The sequence below is a fragment of the Triturus cristatus genome, chromosome 3_1 (assembly GCF_964204655.1).
Source record: "Triturus cristatus chromosome 3_1, aTriCri1.1, whole genome shotgun sequence".
NCBI lineage: Eukaryota > Metazoa > Chordata > Amphibia > Caudata > Salamandridae > Triturus > Triturus cristatus.
Genome location: NC_140583.1, coordinates 45,065,451 through 45,093,378, shown reverse-complemented (window position 1 = coordinate 45,093,378; position 27,928 = coordinate 45,065,451). Strand labels below are relative to the sequence as shown.

Here is a 27,928-nt window from a genome sequence, read left to right as displayed (position 1 = left end):
AAAACTGATCCTCACACGGCAAACACAATCACTTCCTTAGCAAAATATTTCCCCTAAGCAGACAATCGAAACATGGTGGATTTTCTCCTGCCCCCTAGGTAGAAATAGTTAAGTAAACCAATTTATCGGATGGAAAATCTCCCACCCATATCAAAATGTATCTCATTAGCTTTGACCTAATGAAATGTCATCCAAAGGTCTTTTCCACATGCTTTATGTTTTAATGATCAGCTAAAGTTTCAGGGACTTATTTGCAAAGAATTAATGCAGTTCGGTGCCGCAAGCCAGCTGGCTGCGTGCGCTGAGTTAATTCCACAGCAAAGGGATGCGTCATATCTGCTTCGATATGGCAGATCCATTTGCTCTCCCCCGTGCTGGCACATAATTAGCTGCCATGCGCTGGCACAGGTGCCTCGCACCATGGTGCAAGGGCCTGCATTATGGGGATGATTGTTTTTGTGCAGGAAGACACACCTTCCTGCACAAAAACAATCACAAGAGGTGATTTCCTCTTCTTATGTGTGCTGCAGAATGCAGCATACATAGAAAAAGAAAAGAAAAACGAGGAGAAATTAAAACACTTCCCCATGTTGCGCCTCTCGCATCCTGAAGCATTTCCAGGTTTGCAATTTCTCGTAAATCTGGAAATGTGGCAGAACCCATTGGTATTGCATGGGACTACCAAGAGCAACACCCATGGCACGCCGCTTTCATGTAAAGTGTTGCATGTAGAAGGGCCATATTTACAAGGACATGAAAAGCCACGTAGGGTGGCTTTACGTGTCCTTGTAAATATGGCGCAGCAAGCTGCGCTGCGGGTGGATCACAAAAAGTGACGCACCGGTGGCGCAAGTGTGCTTGTAAATAAGCCCCTCATTTCTCAATTCTAACTTTTACCCTCAAGCTTACCGAAGGAGTATTCCGCTTTGAAGCCAGCTGCGGTCACCCAGCTGTCACTGTGGAACTGCAGCAGCAGTGCGTTTCCGGTGGAGACCAGATGTGGGACTTGGGTTTTGCCACAGTATTTGCCTATTGGCTTTGATGTGGTGCGGGCACCATCATTGATAATCAGGTAATCAGAGCCACATCCGGGGAAGTTCTCAAGATCGAACTGGGTGAAGGTCAATGAGATCTGTAAGATAGAGAATCACTGTGAGTGCAGCCCCTCCAGCTCACAGCACTTTCAACACCAGAGAGAGCGCTCCCTGCACAAACCACTTCATTTCACCACCACCCAACCCCCACACCCACCTCGGTTTCACCCTCAAACACAGCAGAGCCCAATTATTAGAGCACTTGTCAGACTATTGGCAGAAGGAGGGTACCGGCTGCAGGCCAACGACGTGTTATTTACACTAGCGCCATGCTGCTCACAACCGCAAGCGCCTTCATATTTCCAACTACCAGGACCCTGAACGCACTCACAAATGCACTCACACTTACACCCCCTTTTACACCTCTCGCTCTAAGAACGAGTCCCATGGTCCTCTTCAAACTAGTGCATTAATCATACTAACAACTAACACACTCCTTTCAACCACTGACGTACTCCTTTCAACTACCACCTCAGTCTTTTTATACCAATGCTAGTATTATATTATTATATACGGGGGTGTCCCGGCGCTGTGGACAGCGACAGTAGAGGACAGGGAGACTAGCAGCTTGCAAATAATCAGGTCTTCAGTTTACGTCTGAACTGAGACTCAGAGTCGATCATACAGATGTTGAGTGGGAGAGCATTCCATAGTTTTGCAGTGATCACTGCAAATGCTCTGCCACCTTTTCTAGATCTGTAGTATCTGAGGGGGGCGCAGAAGGCGGAGGTGATTAGATCTGAGCGTGCGGCAGGAATGGACTTGCTTCAGCCTTTGTCTGAGATAGCCTGGCCCCTTGCCATTGAAGGCCCTTACTGTCAGGATCAGGGCTTTAAACTGAATGTGGGTACGCGCCCCGAGGGTTTTGAGCGTCAATGGCGATTCCCTGGGAGAGCGCTGCTGGACGACTTATTTGTCCACGAGATTTCCGAGGCGATTGAGGACTATTTCACGATTAATACAGGATCTGTAGACTCTCGGGCCATGCTTTGGGAGGGGTTTAAGGCCTATATCAGGGGGATTTGCATAGCTAAACATGCTGGGGTCCTAAAGGCGCTGCGCACGACCATTAAGCAACTGGAGACACAGCTAGAGTCGATTGATGCTGAAGCACAGCGTGAGCCTGCTGGTGACGTGTCCGCTAGGCGGCTCAGCCTCCTGACTGACTTTCGGGAGGCAGCGGACAGAGAGATTCTGTATCTGGGGAAGCACCAGACGGCGCGTAGATATGGGGAGGGGGACAGGCCGGGACGCACGCTGGCTCAAGCTTTGAGGCCTCCGTATGGTAAGTCCTTAATAGTTGAGGTGCGGGGCGTGGATGGTTCGCTCCGCACAACACCCGCCGAGATCAGAGACGAATTCCTGACCTACTTCTCCGAATTATACACGACCAAGCTGGGGGAATCCCCAGTCTCTCGTGCGGCCTACTTGTCGGAGATCGTGCTTGTGTTCCTGGACAAGGGCATGCAGGAGTTCATGGCGGAGCCTATCACTGTGGCGGAGGTGCGCGGGGCGATTAAGGTGCTTAATCGCCGGGGATTTTTATAAGGCCTTTTCTGATCTGTTGGCTCCACAGCTGATAGAGGTGTATGCGGAGGCGCTGGAGCTCGGATCTCTTCCGGCGACCCTTAACGAAGCGGTAATAGTTCTGCTCCCAAAACCAAACAAGGACCCGACGTTGTGTGGCTGGTATAGGCCCCTCTCCCTTTTAAACTTTGATTACAAGATCCTGGCCAAGATAGTGGCCAACAGACTCTCCCAATTGATGGAATTCATCATTTCGCCCGTCCAATCGGGCTTCGTCCCGCGTCGCTCTACGTCTTTGAATCTGCGGACGCTTTTCACGGTTCTGTATAGAATTAATCCGGCCACGCCTGCTGCGGCGGTCCTCCTGGATACCGAGAAGGCCTTCGACTCCCTAGAATGGCCGTTCTTCCTTTCCGTCATGCAACGTATGGGCATGCCGGAGAACTTCCTTGCTACCACGCGGCTTTTGTATAGCCGCCCCACGGCCCGTTTGCGTATCAATGGTACGCTGTCTGGTCCCTTCTCTCTAACGCGCGGTACGCGGCAGGGCTGTCCACTTTCACCGCTACTGTTCATTTTGGCCATGGACCCCTTGATCCGGCATTTCCAAGAGCGCCATCTCCACAGGGGTCTCCAGTTCCGGACGGGTCCCTTGCTTGCTTCCCTCTACGCAGATGACACTATACTGTATGTAAGAGAACCGCAGGTCAACCTAGCTCCCCTGATACGGGAGATCCTTCGTTTCGGCGCCCACTCCGGACTGTGCATCAACTGGCACAAGTCCGTAATTTTCCCATTGACCAGCAGCACCTCCCCATGGCAGTGCGAGTTCCCGTTGGAGTGGTGCTCTGACTCGGTTCGATACCTGGGCATACAGATCCATCTGAACACTGACGAACTCATCCGCCTCAACTATGGCCGCGCTCTGGACAGGCTGGAGACACAGGTGAAGGGATGGTTGAGGCTCCCGCTCTCCATGTCGGCCAGAATTGCAATCATAAAAATGATAGTTCTCCCTAGGTTTTTATATCTCTTCAATAATATCCCTGTTCCTCTCACCCGGGCCTTTTTCTCCACACTGCGGTCCCAGCTGATCAGGCTGGTGTGGGGCGGGAAGCACCCCCGGATCGGTTGGAGGACTCTTACGCTCCCCCATGATAGGGGCGGCTTCGGAGTACCTGATCTGTATTTATACTATCTGGTTGCTCAGTGTGCGCACGCCTATGCCTGGTACCACCCTGACGCGCGTATTCCGTTCCTTCGTCCCGAGGCGGATTTCGTTCTCCCGGGCCGTTTGGCGGCTGTGTTGCCCAAGGGGGTTGCCCGGGACTCAGTAGATATTCAAACGGTGTCCACCACCAGCTGGGCGTGGCATCGCCTTACTCGCTATCTAGCCCAGCCTCTCCTCTACTCCTCTTCTCTTCCACTCCCCAACCCCGGGTTGCTGTCTGGCACGGGGGAGACACTTGTGCAGCGTACTTTAACTAAGTTTCATCTCACTAGGATCGGGGACCTATACCCTGGGGGCCACATATTTTCTCTCTCGGAGGAGGCGCGCTTCAGTGAGGCCACGTTCATGGACAAATTTGTCTTATGCCGGCTTTATTGTGCGGCTCGTTCGGACATTGCGGGATTCCCTCTCGAGCCTCCATCCTTCGAGCCCCTAACTCTCCTCATTGACAAAGACACAGGTGCCCATATGGTTTCTAAGCTTTATAAGGCATGTGCAGCTCTGGTTCCATGTGTGGATGGCCGATTGCGAGCGGCCTGGGAGGCAGACTTGGGTAGGCCGATTACGGATGAACAATGGACCGCTTGTTGCAAAGTCACTAACGCGATATCACTCAATAGTCGACATAAGCTCCTCCATTATAAATTTCTTCGCTGCTGCTACATAACCCCTGACAGGCTCCACACCATTGATCCCGCGCGCCCACACACATGCTGGAAATGCTCTGTACTACACGCTGACTTTGCGCACCTGTCCTGGACATGCCCCAAACTGCAATCATATTGGACGCAGATACATGGATCCTTGGCGTTATGTTGGGGCTCACACTGGTTCCCACTCCTGAGGTTGCGTTATTGGGCTACACAGTAAATTTCCCTAAGAATGTTCGCAGGCTTGCCTCCCTGGGCCTGCTACTCGCCAAGCGGGAGGTGGCAAAACATTGGGGCGGTAGAACGGTCCCCACGGCCGGGACATGGCTCACCTCTATGGCTTATTGCAGCACAAATAGCGAGATCTACGCCAGTCTCCTCCCCACAGTGGCGCGTCCCAAAGATATCTGGGGCCCCTACAAGACCTATATCGCTACCCTTCCGAGCTCTTCCCCAGCGCGATCCAGTTCCGGAATAGTGCCTACGGGAGTAGGGTAGTCTGTTCGGCGCCGGCGCTGCACCTCTGGGGTGGGTGTGAGAAGGCCGTGAGGCTCTGGTCTTCCTCCCTATTGGGCGTTAGGAGGCTGTATTCTATAGGTGTGGGCTGGATTGGGGGATATGGACCGAAGATAGGGGTGACCACTGAGCTTGAATGTGGGTCCTGAGTGCGTACTTTTCATTTACGAGTTCCGGCGGATGAGGGTGGTGGGCTCTTGGTAGGGGTCTTTCTATGGTCCGATGCCTTGATAATGTGCTGTTTTTTGTATACGAGAGGGGAGTGTCATGTTGTATCTCCGTACTGGCTATTAACTGACTGCACAGCCGATATTTTTATATTGTTATGCTCTTCAAAACTAAATAAAGCTTTAAAAAAAAAAAAACTGAATGTGGGAAGAAATAGGAAGCCAGTGAAGGTTTTTCAAATGGGGGAAGATCGAATGGCGGTAGGGGATGTTACAGATCAGCCTGGCCGCTGCGTTTTGTACCATTTGAAGTCGATGAAGGAGATATGCAGGTGTTCCTACGTAGAGGCTATTGCAATAGTCCAGATGGGACGTGATGAGAGCATGTACAATAGTTTTTAAGGAATCGGTGGGCAGATAGGGGGAGATCTTTTTTATCATGCGCAGTTTGCCAAAACAGGCAGAAGTGACTTTAAGAATTTGGGTTTTACCTAGCAGTTCATTGTCAATTTGGATACCCAAATTACGGGCCGTCTTGATCGGTACGGGGGGGGGTTGAGTTCCGACGGCCACCAAGATGATGGAGGTAAAGGAGTTTTTTGGTTAAAAAAAAGCACCTCGGTTTTGTCGGTGTTTAGCTTCAGGGTGTTGGAGGTCATCCAGGATACGATGTTGGAGAGGCAGGTTTTAAAGTTTGAGAGTCCTTTGTCAGAGTGGTCTTTAAAGGAGACGATAAGCTGAGTATCATCAGCATACAAGACCACTCTGGCACCAGAAGCCTCCACCACCCTAGCCAATGGTTACAGATAGACGTTAAAAAAGAGGGGGCTGAGCGCTGATCCCTGAGGGACTCCGCAACTGAGACTTTTTTTGTCTTTGGACATAAAGGGGTGACACCACACCTGTTGCGTTCTGTCCGTGAGAAAGGATTTGATCCAGGCCAGAGGCGTGTCCCGAATCCCTATTTTGTAGAGTCTGTCTAACAGTATGGAGTGAGACACGGTGTCGAAAGCAGCGGACAGATCGAGGAGTACCAACATGGCAACCTCGCCTCTGTCCACGCTTTCCTTAATAGTTTCAAAGACCTCCAAAAGTGCTGTCTCAGTGCTGTAGCCGGATCTAAAACCGGATTGTGAGTCATGGAGGAGATTATGGGTCTCTAAATAGTCGGCCAGTTGCTCTTATACAAATTTTTCTAGTATTTTGGCTGGTTTGGGGAGAAGTGATATCGGACGATAGTTAAAGTAGACTGCTGGATCCGCTTCTGCCTTTTTTTAAAATAGGGATCAGCATGACCTTTTTCCAAGTTATGGGGAATTGGCCGGAGGAGAGAGAGGAATTCCAGATAGAAATAAGAGGTTGAGCAATGACAGGGGCAAGGGTCGTGAACACTTGGGCCGGGACCGGGTCGAGAGGTGAGCCTGATTTGCACTGTTGTATTTTTCCTAAGGCAGTGTCAAGTGTGATTTCTTTAAAGGCATGAAAGAATATCGCATTAGAAGGTATGGGATCGTGAGGGTAAGTAGCCTCAGCTTCCCTATCCGAAGGAGTGAAGGCGAAGAATATATCAATGATTTTATTATGAAAGAAGTCGGAAAGACCATCACAGAGATCTTGGCTGGGTTTTGTAGGGTAGGTCAGGGCAGAAGGTTTAGTAAAGCTTTTTACAATTTGATATAATGTCTTGGTCGAGTTTTTTGCAGTAGTAATTTTATCAGCAAAATAATCTTTCACAGTGGACTTTTTTAGCAAGTGGAATTTCTTCACCGCCGCTCTATAGATAACCTTGGCAGAGGGGTCATAGGTTCGACACCAACGGCGTTCAAGCATTTTGCATTTACTTTTTTCCTCACGAAGCTTTGGGGAGATCCAAGGGGCAGAGGGTGAGGACCGAGCCGAGGAGAGGGGTTGTAGAGGGGCGATAGTGTCCACTGCTGCGGAGAGGTAACGATTAAACTTCTCAATATCGGAGTTAGGATCCGCTGAGGTACACCATTTCTGGTTGTCTAGTAAGGGCTTGATTTTGTTACATGTGACTTTAAACCATTTTCTTCCCAAGGCCTCCTTTATACTGTTGTTGGACGGCTGGGGGTTGGGGGACATATAAAAAGGGATAAGAAAGTGGTCTGACCAAGTCACGGGAAGTGGCTGCAGGGTTACGAGGGCCGGTAGGTTCGTAAATAGAAGGTCTAGGGTGTGACCTGCTTTATGCGTGGGACCATGGATTCTCTGGTCTAGGTTTATACCCTCAAGGGTTTCTAATAGGGATCTCGCTTTCTGGCAGGATATATCGTCAACATGTATGTTGAAATCGCCTAAAACAGTAAAGTGGGGTTGTTTCAGGGATAGGTCGGCTAGGGTCGCTAGAAGCTCCGAAAGATGAGATGGTTGTGTGTCAGGGGGGTTGTAGATCAAGGCTCCTGCCAGGATCAGATTTATATCGTCTGAAATGCTAAAGTATATGGCTTCAATGGGGCCAGAAGTAGCTAGTTTCCTAGATGTAACATTCCACTCTTTACGCAGTATTATGGCGATCACCCACCTACTTTGGTACCTGGCCTACTGAGTCCTGTAAAGTGATAGTCCGGTGGAATTGCTAGGGTGATATCAGGGTTGGAAGTATCTTTGAGCCAGGTCTCAGTTAGAAACATCAGGTCCCAACAGTGAGAAGTAAGGGATAACCAAATATCGCTTGCGTGTTTTGGGAGCAAACGGCAGTACATGTCTCAGCTTTGTCCTAGTGAACATTCATACTCATTTTCTATGCTAAAACTTAGTAGACTTCACATTCAGAGCTTGATTAACAGAAATGGATCCCAGAATCTGGCAGAGGGCATCAGCCATGTTTGTCCGCCCTCACAAATCTTGTCGCTGCACATGTCATGCACCCTGCTGTATAGTGAGGGGGGAGAACTTCACCCCCGTAATTTAGGAGATGAAATGCAATCATTCATTTGCTTAATGTAATATATGTGAAATAGCTCAGAGTAGGCGCTCATTCACTGACATGGGTGTTTTGAAAACACAAAATAGAGAGCCTGAAAAGGCTTCTGAACTATAATATTTAATAAAGACATTCTGAAGGGGATCTAAAGCTTAGAGACTGGAAGACAGACACTGTATGATTTGCATATTTCCAAAATAGTGAAATTTCCTAGTTCTAGATGCTGTTGCTATTTGCACAGCACTTTTGTTTTTCTGATCTCTGGAAGCTTTCAAATTAATTAATGTGAAAAATGACAGAAGAGAGATGTAGTTTATCGAAAGGGATACATGTCGAATAAATGACTTGTCTACAAAAAAGGTGCAATCCTGGCAAATTGATATTTTGTCTCTAAAATGTTATTTGTATATAAAAAGAACGCTTCTCCGTCCTTTTGTTGTTACTTGGTGCCACCACTGCTGCATTACCTCCTCCTCCAGTTCAGGGTCTAAGTGTGTGCAGGACATGAGTATGCACAGAGATATGTCACTCAGCCTTAAGCAAGTGATTAAGATGCCTAAAGACTTCCTTCCAGACTGTGCTGCACATACCTTGTATCCTGCTGGAGCTAGAATGACCATCACACAGTCCATGCCATTGGGGTACTCCAGGGGGTACCCAGGTGAGGTGACAATACCATTGTCCTCAGTGGAGGCGCTGTCACATGTCGCTGCAAGAAGATGGGACAATAACAAAATGTTTACATTGGTTTACCAAGGAAACGACAGACTGCAGAGAGGAAAGATAACTCCAAAGAACAGAACTAAGAAGCATCCAAAAGAAATGTGGCAGCAGGGAGGTCTGCTCTCACAGGGTGACTTGAAATACAATTCCTGAGGTACAACAGGCTTACCTGTCCTGTAGGAGGCTTGGAAACCGCGGGCTGAGGCAGCACCATTACTGACAAACTCCACCAGCATTGTGCTTCCGGAAGACACAAGGGCCGGGAGATCCAAGTTCCCACAGGCCTTCTTCAGTACAACTGGGGATGAAGTATTGACGCCGTCGTAAACATTGATGAAGTCAGCAGAGCAACCGGGGGTGAGCTGGACATCAAAGTCATCAAACTGCAAAAAAATCTGGCATGACAGAAACAAAAACAGGCATGGCCATAAATGTTATGGAGACAAGAAAAGCACATTGAATAATGCCAATAACCTATACTTGACCAGAAGCGGGGTGATGCGCAGAAGGACGCAGACTTCATTGAAATAAGCATTCTGGTTCCCAGAAGGAATATTACAGGGTTTAAGGCTTGCCGAAGGCTTGGCACAGGCCACGTGAGGAATGGTCCCTTCTATGACTGGGACGGAGTTTTATCAAGCTGAGTTTGCATTCACAATGATTAGGGATTCAATTGCTTTGGTGAGGACTAATTTAGATCCGCAATAGCAGTGACCAAACGGTGCCCCTCTCAATTATTGAGCCTTAATCAAATGGACCAACTATGTGTTCCAGGAGCCATCAGGAGCTCTGCATTGCTGCCACCTTCTACCACTGAACCCTTTCTGGCCCTAATGTACTGTGGAGCCCAAGGATGAGCATGACACTACCAGCAAAACTAAATGTCCCAGCACCCGCTGAGACAGTCCAACTGGGGCCTCTAATCTCTTCCACCACCATAGAGAGCATACAGACGTAGGTACCTGTGTCCCCACTAATGGAACTACATGTCCCAAGGAGCATTGGGACAGTGCTGAGCTACTGCCTGCTGTGAACCATAATCCCTTGCTCCACGGAAGCCTGCTGCAAGGTAGTGCATTCAGTGGGGGGCTACAGAACCAGCAAATGAAAAGTCAGTTCAAACAAATCCACAAAACACCGTTGAAACTTCAGTCATGGAAGACGGCTCTATTATTTGCACTAACCTCTGCAAGAAGAGTTAGCGAACCTGCCGGCATTCACTATCAGGCAACCGTTCATGCAATTAAAAAAAGACACAGTAATATTAAGGACTAACCCTAAATTCATACCAAAAGTCCCTTCGGATTTTCATCTCAACGAGCCTATTAATCTGAGATTTTTTTTTCCAAATCCTCAGACAACGGCTGAGAAATCCCTACATACTTTGCATGTTAAGAGGGGCATTAAATTCTATTTACATAGAACAAAACAATTTTGGAAGTCTGATCAATTGTTCATTGCTGATGGCAACATGAATAAAACACTACCAGTCTCTAAATTTTCCATTGCGAGATGGATTGCCACAGCCATTCAGTTCTGCCAAAACGCTGTAGGGCGACCGTTATCTGCTAGAGTCAAGGCTCATTCAACAAGAGTTGTTTCTACGTCCACTGCATTATTCACTGGGCTTCTGATCCAGCAAATCTGCAGAGCCGCCACATGGTCCGCCAGGCATACCTTTAGCCAGAATTATTGCCTGGATGCTACGGATAAAGCTGATACAGCAGTGGGACAGGCGGTGTTGCGGCATCTGTTTCAGTAAGGTTATCCTCTTTGCTTTTATGCTTTCCTATCCCATCATCCTTTATGGTTAAGTCATTACTGTCATTATTTGGTGTTGGACTATTTGCTAAGTTTCCAAAATGAAGATATAATAATAGGTATTCATATTACTGCTAACTATTCTGATTCAAGCATGTGAATCTATGAAAGGTCCAATCCTGGAGAAGAAAATAAGTAACTTACCTGTAACTGTAGTTCTCCAGTATTGGTATCTTTCATGGATTATCATGCAACCCACCCTCCTCCACTAGAGGCTATCCCATTACTTTTGAGACTATATTTGTTCTCACTTGTCCTTGAAAATCAGCTGGAACTAGCCTCTCTAGGGAAGGTTCTAGAGGGTGCAGTTGCCTAAGTGGTTAGTGTCTAAATTTGGTCCTTTTTTTAAAAAAGGTAATTGATAGGCTAATACGTTCATGGCCTAGTGCCATTGTGGCCTCTGCTGCTAATGTGAATGCTTTGATATAATACTATGGGATTCCCACTATGATGACAGGGAATGATTTGAGCATGTGAATCTATGAAAGACCCAATACTGGAGAAAACAACAAAGTCACCATGGCACCCTGACTGGGTGCCAAGCCAGCTAGCACTGCCTGACAGTTTAGGTTAGTCACCCCTATGGCAGGTCTCACAGCCCTAAGACAGGGTGCACTATACTCCAGGTGAAGGCATATCTGCATGAGCAGATTTACCCCTACAATGTTGGGCACCATTTCCCAATGTAAGTACCAGGGAATCCAAAGAGAGTACATGGGCTAGGAACTCAACAACTCGAGTTCCACAGCACCATGATGGCTTTACTGACTATAGTAGTGTTTGGTACCAAACTACTGATCTCATAAATCCACACTAATGCCAGAGTGGGATTTATTGTACCATGTACCCGGGGGGCCCATCAGAGTTGCCCGCTAAATCTCTCCCAACCCTGGTCTGGTCTCTGACTGGCGGTAGGCAGCCTGCCACCACCAGACATGTTTCTTGACCCTGGGTAGTAAGCCCCTACTCTCTGGGACCAGAAGCAATGCACATTCTCCTCCACCAGGATGGGCCAGTGCTCAAAGAGGGAAGCTTCAAATGCCTGATGCCTCTGTAGTGCGACCCACAGCCTCTGCTGCTACCAGCAGATGGCAGCCCCTGGTTTACACACTCACTTTGGGTGGGAAAACTGGTGAGAAAATAAAAAAGATAAAGAGGTGTGCCCACCTCTGCTAACCCCACCCCTAAGGTGGGGAAAAGCGAGGTGAAGCACAACTTTCAGTCCCTGCCATCTTGAAGATGGGGTATCCCTCCAATTAGGGCTAGGTCTATGCCACTTCCCATAGAAGGGTGGCATAATAGAGGGTGTAGCCACCCCAGGTAAGCAGTGCATTGGCCCCACCTGCTACTCCCTTAAAAAGCCTTCTAAATTTAGTATTTTGGGAGCTCCCCCAGACCTGATCCTCATATCTGCCACGACCTAAGCGAGAAGACAACCATGCAGAAAAGGCTGCTCGACCATGCTACCACAAATAGAGCAATTTGGGTTTTTCATTGAGCCCTATACACTTTTGGGGAACCCCTAGACTCTGTGCACAGTATTGTCACCTAGTGGCAGTATCATATTCAGAGCCAGCTTCTAAAAACTACACATTAAAGGGTCCCTCTCCGAACAACTTACAGTAATTAGAAATTGACTGAACCATGGCAAGAAGGCACAATGCACAGCACTAAACATAAATAATTATATCAATCGTGCAGGTAAGGAATATACACATCTGCAGAACCTAAACTGGACAGACACCATACTGCGTCAAGCTGCCAGTCCTGTGACCACCTGTGGCTGGGGAAGGCTTCAACGACATTCAGTCAGTGGCTGCTTCACCTCTAAATCTTCGTTTGAAGGTTCAGGAGCCCCAGTTTATAATGGGCCTTCTACTCTGCAAACTCTGAAGGAGGGACCAAAACATGAAGGAATCCAAACTTTTATTATGCAACTGTTTTATAGTTTTAGAATGTTTTATGGACAATCATCCCAGTAAACTTATTTTGTACTTGTTCTTGAAAGAATGCAACATTCTGAAATCACCTTCTTTGATGTAAGACGGATCAGCCAACGGCAGTTTATTCCGGCTTGGTACGCGCCTGGAAAGTTGGGTGTTGAAAAGGATCCCCGTGGGTCAGACAGAAGGGAGCTGCAGCGATCTAATGAAAGACAACAACCAATCAACAGCTGACAGACATATTATGAGAAAGGTTTAAGAAGACATCCTGGAAAGGCACTTCCACCTCAACATGGTCACCGCTGGAAAACACATGGAGCGTTATATCAAAACAAAGGTACTTTAGCTAGAACTTGCCAGACTTGGACTTTGACAACTGGTTTGAAACAAGCTTTGGCAAAGTCAATAGGTTTGGCTTTACTATGTTAACATATGGAAACACCATTTGTGCATGGTTGTATTTACATGTGTTAGCACATTAAAGCAAGACCTATAGGCTTTTGCAAAGTTTTTTTTAAAATTTGAAAGCAAAAGTAAAACAATTGATAAGAGACAGATGGAGAACACAAATAAAAAACCCATAAGTGAATACACAATGGGAATGAACATTAATGGAAACCCAATAGGAAAAAAGAACAATGTAAAAAATGAAGCAGGTCAAAAACACAATGGATATAAAGATAAGAAAAACAAATAGGGGAGTCCTCACTAAAACAATAATAAAAAGCCAGCTATAGTGAAAATAACAAAAAACGGATTGCTTGCTGTGCAATGTATGTTTGAGATAAATAACGTGATGTGTGATGATATGCTGTACCTTTGAGTTGTAATATAGATCTTCATGCATGTGCGTGGTCTGACCACCCAAGATTATAAACTCTCTGTGAAGAGCTTCGTGCCCGATCCATGCATCCAGATTCATCCTACTGCAAGCTTGACTCTGCTTGATGTGATCGAACCCACAGGACTCCTGGCCATAGGCTGCACCTTCCGGAGCTGCCCCTTGCCTGTGGATGTGCCTGATCTGGGCGGGCCAGCTCTCCATCTTCCTAGCCAAGATGGCAGAAGCCTACAGTTGCTGACTGGGTGTCCCCAGCTGCTCCAGTGCTACGCGTGTTCGGGAAGGTTGTGGAGTGCTTGGCTGGCCGTGTCACTCTCAATCAGCCTGCTGACTGGGCTGACACCTGCTGAGGAGACTCCCTGCATGATATGAACTGCCCGCGCTCAGCACGCAGCTCTTGCCTGGCACTGGTGGGGCCTGATTCAACTGGCCTGGGGCCTCCTAGGATACCCCCATTAGTAAGTGGGGTGCGCCAAGCTGGCCGTGGCCTCGCCCTAATCACAGTGTGCACTTGGGTACTTGGGAACCCAGTGCCCTTCTTCACCTCCCCCTCTTGCTACTTCTTAGTGCCTCGGTGGCTTGGGGCTCTGCACATGCCCCTGCCAACCTCCGGACCTACAGGGCTAACTGCTTGTTATGCTCACACCAGCCTAGAACTTGTGGTGGAAGTGGGTTTCCCTCATTCATGTGGGAGTTTTGGCCAGACTCTTGTAATTGACAACCGTCATAGGCAGGGATCAACCGCACTCTTCACTGGTCTGAACGACGATTAAAAGGTACAACACTTCCTTGCAGGGGATCCCTACATCTGCTGGGGAGGCCCGGTCCTCTGGAGATGGTGAGCACCAACTCTATACTGCAAGCCATACAAGCCTCCCGTGCAACGCTGGAAACTAAGATCTGTGAGGTCTGGCTGGATGATGCCCTCCTGCACCAAGAATTGTGTAATGTTGTGGAAAGGTTTCTGAGGCTGAGTCTGAGGACTGTATTACAGAACTTGAGGATGCGGTATATGAATTGAAGACCACAGCCTGAAGCCTCTCTACTTCCGCTAAGCTATTGGAGAAGCAAGCAGAAGATGCAGAAAACCGGATCTGCCGAAATAACCTGAGCCTACTTGGTTGTCCTGTAGGTGTTGAGGCATCCTCACACGAACAATTCCTGGAGGCATGGATTACGTCCTGGCTCCCTGTGAAACAACCTTTACCTATTTTCTGCTGGAACATGCCCATTGCTCCCTAATGCACAGGCCCCAATATGGGGCCCCTCCCAGACTGTTCGTGGTGAAGTTCCTCAACTACAAGGACAGAGGCAGAATCCGCAAAAGAAGCATAAACGATTCTCTACCAGTCCACCAGTATTCTCATCTTTACCAACTACGACTATACTCATTTGCTTCAGAAACAATGGAAACATTTGATTCTATAAAACAAAGGCTTTAAGCAATGCACCTCTCTTATATACACTTTTCCAGCCAAGCTGAATGTTATTTACGAATCCCACTCCTTCTTTTTTGGCACACCAGAGGTGTCCTGGGACTGGGCCATAGAGTGGAAAGAACTCAGATGACGCACATGCCCCCTCTTTGGGAGTCCGATGCCTCTACCCTCCCAGAGCCCAAGGCAGAACCCGGGGAGGAGGCAGTCGAAGGCATCAGCATTCCAGACAGATGGGATATGGTCAGTGAAACACCAGACTCCTCTGATGAGGAAGGGTTCTGCTGAGGAAGTACTGGAGGGGAAAATGTTCCGTCCCTATGGGACACCGGCACCCCCAGTCTACGTGCCCTGAAAAGGCTCGGCCAAAGACACAAGCTGAAGACATCTTTCCAATCTTCAATACTGTTATATTCTGTATGCTCATGGACATGTTTGTCACTGTTAGACCTCACGTTAGATTTTGACTTTTATACATTATTAGCCAGAAGTACAACATCCTGCTTAATACACAATGCATGAGCGGGGTGGCACTGTCCTAGCATGCGACTTTATGTTATTGTTCCTCAGGGGGAGTTTGGATGACAGACGAGTTGGAGGTGTGGGGTGGAGTGGAAATAGGCAGTCCCTTAGGGTTTTGTAACTTTTGATTGCTCTGCTGTTACTCTTGCTTGATGGCTTTACTCACACAGTGTGTATGCTCTCACTATCTTGAGCATTTATCCTGAGACTGGTTTCAGTGTATCAGCCCTCATCAGCCAGACTAGCTTGAATCTGGTGGTATAGCATAAATGTGATCCACTTTTGGGCATGCCCTTCCCACTCAGGGTGACAAATGTAAAAAGAACAGATGATGGACAGAATGCTGAACAAATCAAACATTTACCCTGTCACAACAGATCTGGGTTAGATCCAATGTTTTTTTGCTCACCACGCCATTCCAGTTAGAACACAGCCATATGCAAATCAGTCTAGAACCTGCTCTCTGTGGGTATAGTCCAGCACAAACTGCAAGGCAAGGCTCTCCCTAGACTGGAAACAAGCATCCTGTGACATGTTTCGGGGTATTGCTCCTACATCAGCCAGGCTATCTTGAATCTGGTGGTATAGCAAGCACAGGTCCCACATCTGGGCATACCCTTCCCATTTAGGGCTACAAATGTGAAAAGAGCAGATGATGGACGGAATGTTGAACAAATCAAACATATAAACCACTAGGTGTACTGTTCTTAGCAGTGGGAGAGAAGAAGGGGGGAATAGCTCCTCTAAAGAGCAAGGTCCCTCACACACCATGAAAGATGTCATGCTTCATCATAGGGCAGCTCCTTGTTGGGCTGGCTCTGCAATCCCCAACAGGCCTGCAGGGGGGCTCTATGTCAGAGATCATTTTGTCCATGGTCTAGGCCGTCAATGAAGAGGGTGTGTGTGGCATGTGTGGTGTATATAGAAAGGTGAGTAGGGTGTGGGAAATGTATGGATTAAAAAAAACTATGAGAGTCCGCTAAACCAACTTTAATTTGTGGGTTCCATGTACAGTAGTACTTGAACGTAGAGATCCTAGTAGTCTTGTCAAGTTTTTAAGTGAGGAGAACAGTAAACATGTTTCATGCCATTGGATGTCAAAATGATCGTGGCATTTCTTCAGGACCTAGAAACCCTACTTGCTACTCAAAAAGGGGTGGTTAACATCCATATAAAGATATAGGTAACCATACCCTCACCAACTGCAGCCAGGTTCCTCTTCAGTACGGACCCACAGCAGTAGAGAGAAGGAGTCAGAAAGATATGGAGTCCCGGGACGCTTAGTGGCGTCACGTCCGACTCGTCCGTTCGGTACGCTGAGTGCGACCGACATATCCTCTGTGATTCTGGAGAGGTGTTGATTGAGCCAAACGGAATCACCTAGGAGGAAAGACACGATGTGGCCTTTGGAGTATGTGAGAATATAAAGGGGCATATTTATAATAACTGACGCATCCCTGCATATCAGCAGGGATGCGCCAGTTATTTTGCGCCCCAGCTCCGCCACCATGGATGCGCCGCATTTATAATGCGGAGCACCATGGGGCAAAAACGGCACAGATGAGTCACACATCTGTGCCGTAAAAGTGGCGCATTGCTGGAGTTGCGTCGCAAGCGCGACGCAGCTCCAGCATTGCTCTGGGGGGCCCTATCTTCACAATGCTGCGTCAATCCTTACGCCTGCTTCAAGCAGGCGCAGGGTTTTGACGCAGCATGGGCTCAAAAGTGACTGAGTGAAATCTCCTAGATTTCACTCAGCCACTTTTAGGAGGCGTTCCTGCGCCGGAACGCCCCCACCTGCCCTGGAACGCCTACATGTGGCGCAGGGCTTTACAACGCGACGCATCTCCCAGATGCGTCACGTTGTAAATACCCCACACCATGGCGCAGGTATTGCGCCGCTGCTGCGTCACAAAAGTGACGCAACGGTGGCGTAAATGAGGCGCAAGTCAAACATAAATCTGCCTCAACGGACATAGCTCCCCTCCTTGACCAGGAAGCCAGTATTCCCTATGATCTAGGGTCAATAGATCTACATCTTAGCTCAGGTGTGTTTGTGTCGTCTTTTAGCATTAAAACATTTGCCAACTTTGCCGTTTGAAGGTATTTAGGGATCCTTGGCCCTGATGAATGCCCCAGACCCATTTAGGCTAAACAGCAGGACAGAAACATGTTGGCCTAAAAGAGACGGTTTGAGCCATTGTCCTCAACAAACCATCTCACCTTGGTTTTTAGACATACCTGTGGTCCCGATTTAATAAAGGTGACACACCAGAGTACTGCAAGGTATTTTTAATACATTGATCTGGATCTCGTCTCTGTCCAGTAGCTTTGTATCTAAGAACTTACTCCTAGTCTGAGTCCATCAGGAGGACGAGTCTGCCCTGGTGGCACTGTCCTACCAGGATGGGGGAGATTGCCGATGATATGAACCAAGACTCAAATATGTGTGTGAGGCTTCCTCTTCCATAAGAACGGTCTTACCTTCCCCTGCAATTCGGACAGTAATTCTGTCACTGTGACATCCAAATCGGAAGTTCATTTGTGTTCCTAAATAGGGAAACAGTCAATCCTCTTTTGCTTATAGCTATTGTACTTATTTGTGGTTGATATCTGTCTCAGGAGGACGTACGGTGGCCTGGCCTCCCCCTCTCAACTTGTGTTTTAAGAGAATATGTGCCTGTTCCAGCAGTAAAAACCCTAAATTGTTGTTTAAACTGTGGATTGGCTCGTAGCCGAATTGGCAAGTGTAGGGTAACAGGCTATCACCCCAGCCCTGCTAACTTCTGTATATGGACTACAAAGGATGGCACTGTTTATTATCAAAAGAATCAGTGCTTTACATTGGATTTAATGGTGAAATCGAATTGAATGCCACTGGTAAGCATTCCTCTAATTCCTTTAGATACCGTGTCTGGATTCGGAGATACAAGTTCCCAGTGCATGTTCAGTTGCTCAAGTTTTCCAGGGCCCAGTTACTGATGTACACTGTCCTCCAGACAGCATTCTACCCTCCTGGGCAGATGTGCTATAAGGAAAGGACAAAAAGGGGCCTGCATTGGGAGAGAGATGTTACATCCCCTCTGCAGGAACCCATACGAGTGTTAGCCCAGAAGGTGAGCTTCAAAGACGAAGACGCGTTTGAAGGGCAAATGGGTAACTCTGGGGAGAGGTGCTGCTCTGTTGTTTAGAAAGATAGGCTGGCACTGGGGACAGTAGAGGAGAAACTGTTTTTTTCAGGGGAGTTTTGCCCCTTGGAAGCCTCACCTCTCTGGGTGATCTAGGGAGCTCTGAGTGTCTGGAGAGGGGTCTCGCCATGTTGAGAGAGGGCAGAATTGTTCATCATGCGATATACAGATGCCATACTTCCCAGTAGGTAGTAATGAGGAGGGAGTGAACCTGGTAACCCATTGGCTAACAATTGCATCCTACTCTGAGGGCATTTTCTGACGATAAATAGGGCACCCTTGCACCCAGATCATGACCGACTTGGAAGAAGGGCTGAAGAAGGACTGACCTGCTGCACCGTGGGACCAGCAAAGAGAGGATGCACTGTTGAAGACTGCACCTGCTGCACCAGGAGGCCAGCAAAGAGAGGAACATGCCTGCCGTGCTCTGCTCAAGGAGAAGTCGCCTCCAAGAGCCCAGTCAAGCCAGGAGAACTCAAAGGGCCAACTGATTGGCCTCCTGTTTGCAGCACAGGGTCATAACAGCTGACAAAGCCTGCTAGGGAAAGTTGGTAGCACCAAGTCTTTAAGCTGCACCACTGCGGCCGTGCTGCACCAAGGACCGAGACCCAATGCTGGAGTGCTATTGGAGGGTTGCTGGAACCCTGGAGAGATGAGGTATCGATCCAGAACATATTGGCCTTTGACTACAGCAATTAGCAACTGGTAGTCCAGTGGCAACTGCACTTCAGCTAGACCAGAGAGGACTTTGTGGGACATCGACTAAGCAACCAGGACCCCCTTACCATCTTCATGGATCAAGGAATCCCTGAAGAAAAACCCCTGTCGACCGCATTCCATCAACAGCATCCTTATAGGATCTTCAGCATCCTTCATCTCTTGCATCAGGACCACTCCATAGGCAACACGGATACAGAGCCTGGACCTGCTTATGGACTGCTTCTCCTGTGGAGGTAACTGTTATTGAGGACCTTGCTGGTCCTCTTGACTAGCTCCCGGCCAGAGGTGGTCACCCCAAGTACTTCGAACCAGCCACATTGATACCTAAGTTTTCCTTGATGTGTTTCTAAGTGTCCGATTTGTTGATTACTTGTAAAATATGCATCTCCATCAAAACCTACGGTTGACTTTTTTCATTTTAGTGTCTAAATTCTTATAAAAATACAATCTGTTTTTATAAAATGGTGTTGGATTTCTTGAGTGCCATGTCGATTTCTTCCCCACCTGTTTTGGTGCTGTTTAAAGGTTTTAAACTTGTTCCCCTGTATAAGCCTAGCTGTTCAGTGCCATAGCTACCAAGGGTTGAGCTGAGGGTTTTACAGATTAAAGCTATTTGGCTTAAAGGGGTTGGTCAGTGTATTACAAGGCGAGGGCACCCAACCACAACATTTAATACAGTCCATTTCCTCACCATGCTTCTGGGAGCATAATTAATATCATTTAATATAGCACAATACTGTTGTAATGTTTTATGCGAGTAGACTGATTTAGGAGTATAAATTCACATTTTAGAGAATTACAAAATGAATGTGCTCTCTTAAATCATGTACTTGGATATTTTAAATAGATCATTGGTGGAAAAATGTCTTTCTCCATGTGTATTCTGTGTCTGCCTATGCCTCAAACTGCATATATGTATAATGTAAATATTTAATAAATATGATGATGTTATTGGGTTGACAGCTAAAAATATGTGTCATCATGTCCAGGTTTTTGTAAACCTGTGCCCACCAAGCACTACACACCATAACATTCGATGTACAGCACCTCATGTTTGAGATACTGCTGCCAGTGATCAATGTTTTCTGTAAAGCCATTGACTCTATATCATATACCACAAACATATGTAAAGGAGTACTTCACACACATGATCTAGCATTTGTTCACACTTTTACACCTCAACACTGTTTCTGTGTGATCCATACTGGTTCAATTTTGTACCTCTTTTGATGGACATGTTAAAGGTTTCATTTCATTCAGAAACAGTTTATCGTGGCATGTGAGATGATAGAGGCCACACTTATTTGATGAATTCCATGAGTCTACTATACTCCAGTAGCTGGAAGCAGCTGGACATTCAACGCACATTATACTAGACTTCTTCAAGAGCCAATCACAGTGCGCCGTGAAGGGTATAGGTACCTGGTTGGGAGCGTGCTTGACGTGGCCAGAATTGTAGGTAGTAAGCAGCGGCCCAGAGGAGGCTTTCTCACCTCTTCTCCTGTGTATGCCACCTGGGACCACCTGTCTTATCGCCCTCTATGTTTGCACCTCACCATCCATAGTTCTCCTTTCCCCTGCTGCTAACGCACCCCCCATGCCACCATTGAGTAGATGTCCCATTGGCATTATGAAATAGATTTACATTCACAAAGACACAGTCACACCTTGCAGCGGATTTTGAAAGTTCTGTTAGAATTTGCCACGTATAAATATTGATTGCCATCGGCTATTGCTGCTGCGAGCCCCAACGCATACACATATTGCAAGCTCTTTATGTGTCACACGAGAAAGGTGGCACCAACAGGGGCATCTTCCCTCCTGGCAACTCATACCGCAATGGACAAAACCTTTGTGACCTCTCCTGGACTTGGAAGGGCTGCCTGAAACTACCAATGTTTACTGCTTCACCAGAACAGCCGGTAACCATTCACCAACTGAAAGCTACCCTTTTTGTACAACTTTCACTGCGCATGTGCAAACGTCTGGCTCTGGCTGAAGCAGATTGCCATCCCAAGGTACGAAGGGCACCTGCAGGCTCCCACCCGCCACTGATGTTGCTTTCAATTTGCTGCACTCAGCTGCTACAAGCGTCATTATTATTGATGAGGGAGGCCATGTTTGTGTCCGTGTACGCCGCAATTTTGTCTTGAGCCCAATTCATAGATCAGGAGTGGTGGAGAGGGCTGGTTGTAATGCAGCCCAGCGCTATGATAAGTTAGCACAACAACAAAGACTCGCTCCTACATGTGTCTGCTATGTTTAATTATGAGAGGATAGCACTTACTGCAGTTGTACAGCTTGTTGACTTTAGCCACGTCCAAGTTACTGAGTCCATCCCGCTGTCCAATTGCTACTGTGGGGTTTGGTTTTGGAATCATGCTTGGTTGCCCAGATGTATTTGAAAAGACATATCTGTAGGAATCAATCAAAAGCTTGCATCACAAATTTAAATCTGTTTTATCTGGAAAGAGGTCAAGAGAAATGCTAGATGGGAAAGGTTGTGGTTTTAGGGTCAGAACTGCTGACTTCGGAACTGGGGAATCAAGTTTCAGTGTCTGCTCAACATCCTGTGATTCTGGGCAAATCAATGAATCTCCCCTTGTGAGCGTAATGTAACTGGAGCTCATGAAAAGCGCACCAATGCCTTGGGGTAGTGCTTGCGCTATAAAAAACTGTAAAAACAAATGCTAGACATTGAATCACCTCATGGTTTAAACACAGTGGAGAAAACAAGCTTCATCAAGTTAGGTGTAGCTTAAATACAAGGAGGCTAGACCTGGGGCTAGATAGTCAAATACCTTGCAGGATAAACAGTTTAAAGGAAACAGGCTTACTCTAGCAGGGCTGTGGCTTAAGTAGGCAGGGTTATGATATGGTACTGATAAATGCACGGAACAACCTTCCAGCAACAATGACATTTTTGTTATTTACTTATTTCATTCATGACTTTACTGAGCAAGAGACAGCTAAGGGTGAAACTCCAGAAGGCCAGCTACGAGTGTAGTCTGCTGTGGTTTACTGCGTCCATTAGTGGAACATAGGTTTTGGACAGTGAAACAGCGATACAGAATATTGCAGCTCGTCATAGTTATAGTTTAGAACTTGCAATTAGTGTCCAATGGCATCTATTGACTTAACTGGTATTTTTAACTGCTAGAATTCCACACTTATTTCTTTGGAACATATATAAACCAATATACACAACGGTATGGGTTATGACTGGACCCAAAGAAAACCATTTGCAGCTGGTCAACTGGAATTTTGATCAGGGACACACGCTGAATGGTCAGAACATTGGTACAATAGTTCTATCTGGAACACAACAGCGTTGTATATTTCTATGTAATTCATGCAAAGTTTAAAACCACTATATAAACATACCAGACACACATCTCATTGTATTTTTCAGATATGATTTAACAACGTACAGATGTGACACGCGTATTCATAGACCAGTGCTGGCAGTGTTCTATGCAAGACTCTCGGTAAACAGAAGTTCCCAGTTACCATCACAGCTCTTGATGGGAATAAATAAGATACAAAACTAGACAAAATTGTTCCAAAGGAGTCTATGTGGAGAGGCTTAAAAACTCATTCATATGAGACTCAAACAAAATATTCCACATTAATGTGCCAACGAGCAGCCCTTTAGCAGTGCACACCTTAGTTAAAATAGTTACAGAGCAGCTCTGAAGAACCTTTGTTATAATCGAGTAATTTAACTTTGTCTAGCTTTACTGTGACCATAAATATATACATTTACTCATCCGTTTTCTGTAGTCACTTGGGCCCCACACAGCAATGTCCATTAAACTAGAATTTTTAGAATGCGTCAATGTTGGTCTTTTGCAGATAAACCATTTTTATATTAGCTGAATACAAGTATAGCTACTCCAGAGGAAGGTCGCACCTAAGCCTAGGCAGAATTTCAATTACACCGGAATAATCTTAGTAATTACATGTTACTCTTCGACACACAATTAAAGTAATCAGGAGATTACCCCTTGCATAATTAAGAGTAATTCAAGGGGAAAAATCCTACCACAACAGTAAATTTATCCTCACGCCCACTTTGACTGCAAGTGTGCATTTTGCGCTAGGAAAATAGTGATAAACACTGGTAGGTTGTTGGAGGAAAATCCTACCCCAACAGCATTTTTAGCGAGCGCGAGCGGCCTGACTTATAGTCCGTAAAGACCGACTCCATCTTATGTAGGCCCTGACTCCATCTTAGCTCATGGAAGCTGCCATCTTCCCTAGCTTAGACAATGGTAGTCACCATGTTCCCTGATTTATGCACAATCATTGTCATGTCTGCTTTTAAATGCAGATGTTACCAGACCTTATCTTTCTAGGACCTGTGATATTGTCAAGTTCTTCGATTAATTACATAGATACAACATCTAATGGAACATTCGTCTGGGTCGAATGTCAACTGCTCACAATGTCAAGGACAAATAGGAACACATAGAGACATATAACCAAAATAATAATATTGTATGAATTGACATGCTTTTACCTTATATTTTCATAAGGAAACATCTAGGATACTTACTTTGGTGCACATAATCTATATCAGACATTCCCAAACTTATGTCAGAAATCCCAATTTCTAATAAGATTTAGTTTAGAAGGACTGCTACTTCGCCACTTGTCAGTAGAGGTCCTTCATCCAGATTTTAAATGGAAATTGTGCCTGAGACTGTCTCACCAGCTGCCAGCACGCTTCACACTTCACAAATGATACATCTCACCTGAAGACTAAAGCCGATAAAGGCAAGTCCTGGAGAAAAACCGTCTGACTTCTACCGCAGTGGGTGTTTGACCTTCGCTGGGAACACTGTCTTTGCGACTCCGCTGGCAAAGGCAGCCTTTGCTGGCAACAAGGTATGCAGTATCCTTTTTCTCGCTAAGATACTCGAGACTGCAAGTTGCTCGGCCTTCCATGCTCTCATAGTATGGTGCATAGAAGTAGACGTTTGGGCGTGAGGTTCTTAGTCACAGTTTGAATGGCATTTAAACAATGCTGGAAATGGTAATTATATTCTCGTTATTTATAATGTGTCTTATTGCTGTTGTTATAATCTGTGTAGTTGCTTTAGATGTACTGAGAAGCAGATTGAGAATAATGAAATATGGTTTGTTGCTGTTTCCACGGTGCCCCTGATCCCCTTTTGGTATTGGTATTAACCCAAAAGCAATACTTCTATGTCAATTACACATTGAACAGTATCTTACGGAGCTACAAGAACTTCTCTTTCCCATTCATCGCTGGTGCACTGATCCAAGTTCACTGGTGTCACCTGTGGGTGGAGAAGCACACCTTGTAGAGTTACGCCAAAGTCGTAACTTACACAATAGGCCGCTCACTATTCATGTTCTTTTGCATTTAGCACTATTTCTTAGTACAAAATGCATCCTTATGGCCATTTCGTGCATGAGGGGGCATTTGGGTGCTAAAAAATAGCACTAAATGCAGAATTAATATTCTCGCATAATAAACGCGTAATCTCTGAATTCTTAGGTAATTACATTTGATTACGCTACACAGAATTGTGCGATTTAAGCTAACCCCTATTCACAACGTTGTTGCCATATTGGACAGTACTCAGATCCAAGAGCACAGGATACAATACAAAATCCCACCTTAATCCTGTAACAACTTTGGCCTTACCTTGCCCCGGTGCTTAATTTGTAAAGTGCTGGTGCACAAATATTTGTTTAGAACCCCTGGACGGGTGTTATGAAGGTCAGGGTGGTCAATAGCAAGGCTATGAAGTTTTGATTCCACTTCATGCCTCTTCTATCTACTTTAGACACTCCTTTCCCCTTTATCTCACTCTTTTGGGTTCCTTTTTTATCTCAGCTTTCTCCCTCTGTCTCAGGTTTTTCGTTGTCTCTTCCACCGTTTTTTTTTTCTCTTGCTCTGGAGCAAAGTTTGCTCAGGAAAACTACTTGCTGGTCCCCAAAAATGGGCCCCACCTGCAAGCACCGGCTCAAATTAAACACCGCCTTGCCCATTCAAGTCTCTTCTCACAATTGTTGATTTGTCAAGGTAATAATCACTAATGCTAACACAAGCTTTCTAAGGGCTCCTTGGTGAATCTGTTTATTGCAGACTATTGACACTTCATCACCATCAAGATAAGCATGGCGGCAATGAACATCATTGTTGGCCTTACTGGACTGGTTGTCCAAGGGATGTATCAGCTACATCCCACGCCGCTCTTCAGAATACCTTCTGGGTCAGTGTTATTGAAGCCCCGTTCTGGAGCATCTCGTTCTTCATCTTGAGAGTGCTCGAGAGGTTTGCGCCATCTTTAATCCCTTCGAACGATGGATTAGATGACACTTGGAACTCTCAATGCAGCTCTGAAGAATCATGGAGGACAGGTTGAACGTAAGACCTCCCACTGATGGACAGTTGGTATTCTGGGCCGCCTCCACTATCCGAGACAGGGAATCTGACGTCACCATCTTCTACTTAAGTGACTTCCCTCACAGTGTATCACGGCTCGGGACATGAGGCGTTCCGCACTCAGATCCAGTGTCCAAACCTGTACCTTCAGCGATTCTGCAGACTCTAAAGGAATTTATTATCTTTGCTTCATTACTCTGACGTGTACAATGATTGCAATATTTGCTACACTCTAGGATAGTTCATACCTTTTTCTTTTTTAGCCAAAGGGATTATTTAAGTGACACATGATAAAACTGTAAAGTGGTGTAAAGGGGCTGCGACGGAAGATGAGCCCTCCTCACTAGCCAGTCGTTAATGTGGATGCCCTGGGTGGGTACCACTGGGAGCACACACGCTGGATTCACCTGCCCTTTGCAGGACTGGCGCAAGGCTCTCAGTGAGTAGTAGCCCTGGAGCTACTGCTCATTGCACTATATGATAAGGTATATCATTCACAAGCATGGCTAGGACACAGATCAGAAACCATATCATGACTGCAAACCCTGGACTAGACAACAGATACAATCAATGCTCCTTCACCAGGCGGGCACAGGCAGAGGGGGTGGGCGCCTGACCTAAGCGGCTGATAATATTGACGTCAGCGCCTCATGGGTAATAAGAGTGCTCTACACATCCACCGTACAATACATTACATGACTGTGATTTGTAGCAAATTAAATACAAATGTCTTTGCTTATTTCTTCAAAATGTCCCTTTCAATAATATCTCCTCCACATAGCAGCGATGCTAGAGTCTATTTGAAGATGCGAGTGCAGGATGGAGGGGCCGGGGACAAATCACACAACCTACATTTTCAATGCTAAGCGCATGTTCTTCGCCTCAGAAGAGAACCGTCTGAGGTGAGTAGATTTATTAAATATGTGGGTCGTGCTTTGGTTACTAAGAGTTTGATAGCTCAGTCGAAATGACCTGGAATATCAGAACCAACAGCTATTAACAAAGGGACTTTATGGGCCCCTTTGCCACAGCGGGAGCTGAACTGGCCTTGGGGCAGATGAGGTGGCCCCCTCCTCTGAGAGGCCTGCTGGGTGGAACTGAGCCATAGAAGGTGGGCACCAAGTGTGTTTCCACCTGTCTCTGCATGGCAAGTGTAGGCAGGTGAAGGCCACGGGCAATGCCTACGCTCACTCTCTCCCTACAATGACCAGCAAATACACCGACCCAAACAACCATTGGTCTGTCCAAGAAGATTTGTATGGAAAGGGGGTGAAGGTTGTTTGTCAAAGGTCCTCCTGGGCAAGTAGGGGGATAGTCCCCACATTTCTTTCGATTCGGGTCATGGGGATGGCACTGGCTTGAGAGGCTGTGATATTTCTACACGTGGGCACTCCCCGGACATCACCACAGACAAACATACATGTGGAAAACAGTTCAGGTACAAATAAGAGGCTGGGGAGCAGTCATCCTGCTTGCCTCCCATCGGGGAGGTGGGGGTGGATGAAGTGAAACTGACAATGAGGCCAACTGCGGAAGTTTGGCTGTGGGGGCTGAAGTCATCGGGCCCGATTCACAGAACAAACTTAAGACAAAATCCTAAACTTAGTACCATTTTGGTATTCACAGAATGCACTTACTACTTCTGGTATTCACAGAATGAACTTACTACTTTTGCGATTCACAGAATAAACTTACTACTTTTGCTATTCACAGAATGGATTTAAGACTACTAACTTTACGTCCGCACTCGGGCTGGAAATTCCGGCCCGGAGGCGGAGCTTCCAGTCCGGAGGCGGGGCTTCCGGGCCGGAGGCGGGGCTTCCGGGCCGGAGGCGGAGCTTCAGGCCCGGAGGTGGGGATTCTGGCCAGTGGCGGAGATTTAAAATCTCCACCTCTGGGCCGGAAGCTCCGCCTCCGGCACGGAAGCCCCGCCTCCGGCCCGGAAGCCCCGCCTCCGGACTGGAAGCTCCGCCTCCGGGCCGGAAGCTCCACCTCCGGGCCGGAATTTCCGTCTTTACTAATATCCTGTCTTTACTAATCTTGAAGATGATTTTTATTTATTAGATCGCTCTCCGCCCCCTTATGTTGGCGCGTCCGCCCCGAGATCGCAGGATTCTGGATCGGTTTCGGATAAGGTAGACACGCGGTCCATGTTATCAACTGACCGTATGGGTGAGCTTCGGA

The 27,928-nt window shown here is 46.8% G+C and overlaps 1 protein-coding gene across 1 annotated transcript in view; it reads right to left on the bottom strand.

Moving 5' to 3' along the window:
- Window positions 1-27,928, bottom strand: part of LOC146859664 (astacin-like metalloendopeptidase) — a 99,405-nt gene that overhangs the window by 5,261 nt on the left and 66,216 nt on the right. Inside the window, exons 9-13 of the mRNA XM_085646278.1 lie at window positions 21,611-21,738; window positions 12,703-12,818; window positions 9,022-9,247; window positions 8,720-8,838; window positions 910-1,132 (exon numbers count right to left, since the gene is read on the bottom strand). Of these exons, the coding sequence (XP_085502404.1) occupies window positions 910-1,132; window positions 8,720-8,838; window positions 9,022-9,247; window positions 12,703-12,818; window positions 21,611-21,738 (812 nt within the window). The remainder of the gene's footprint in view (window positions 1-909; window positions 1,133-8,719; window positions 8,839-9,021; window positions 9,248-12,702; window positions 12,819-21,610; window positions 21,739-27,928) is intronic.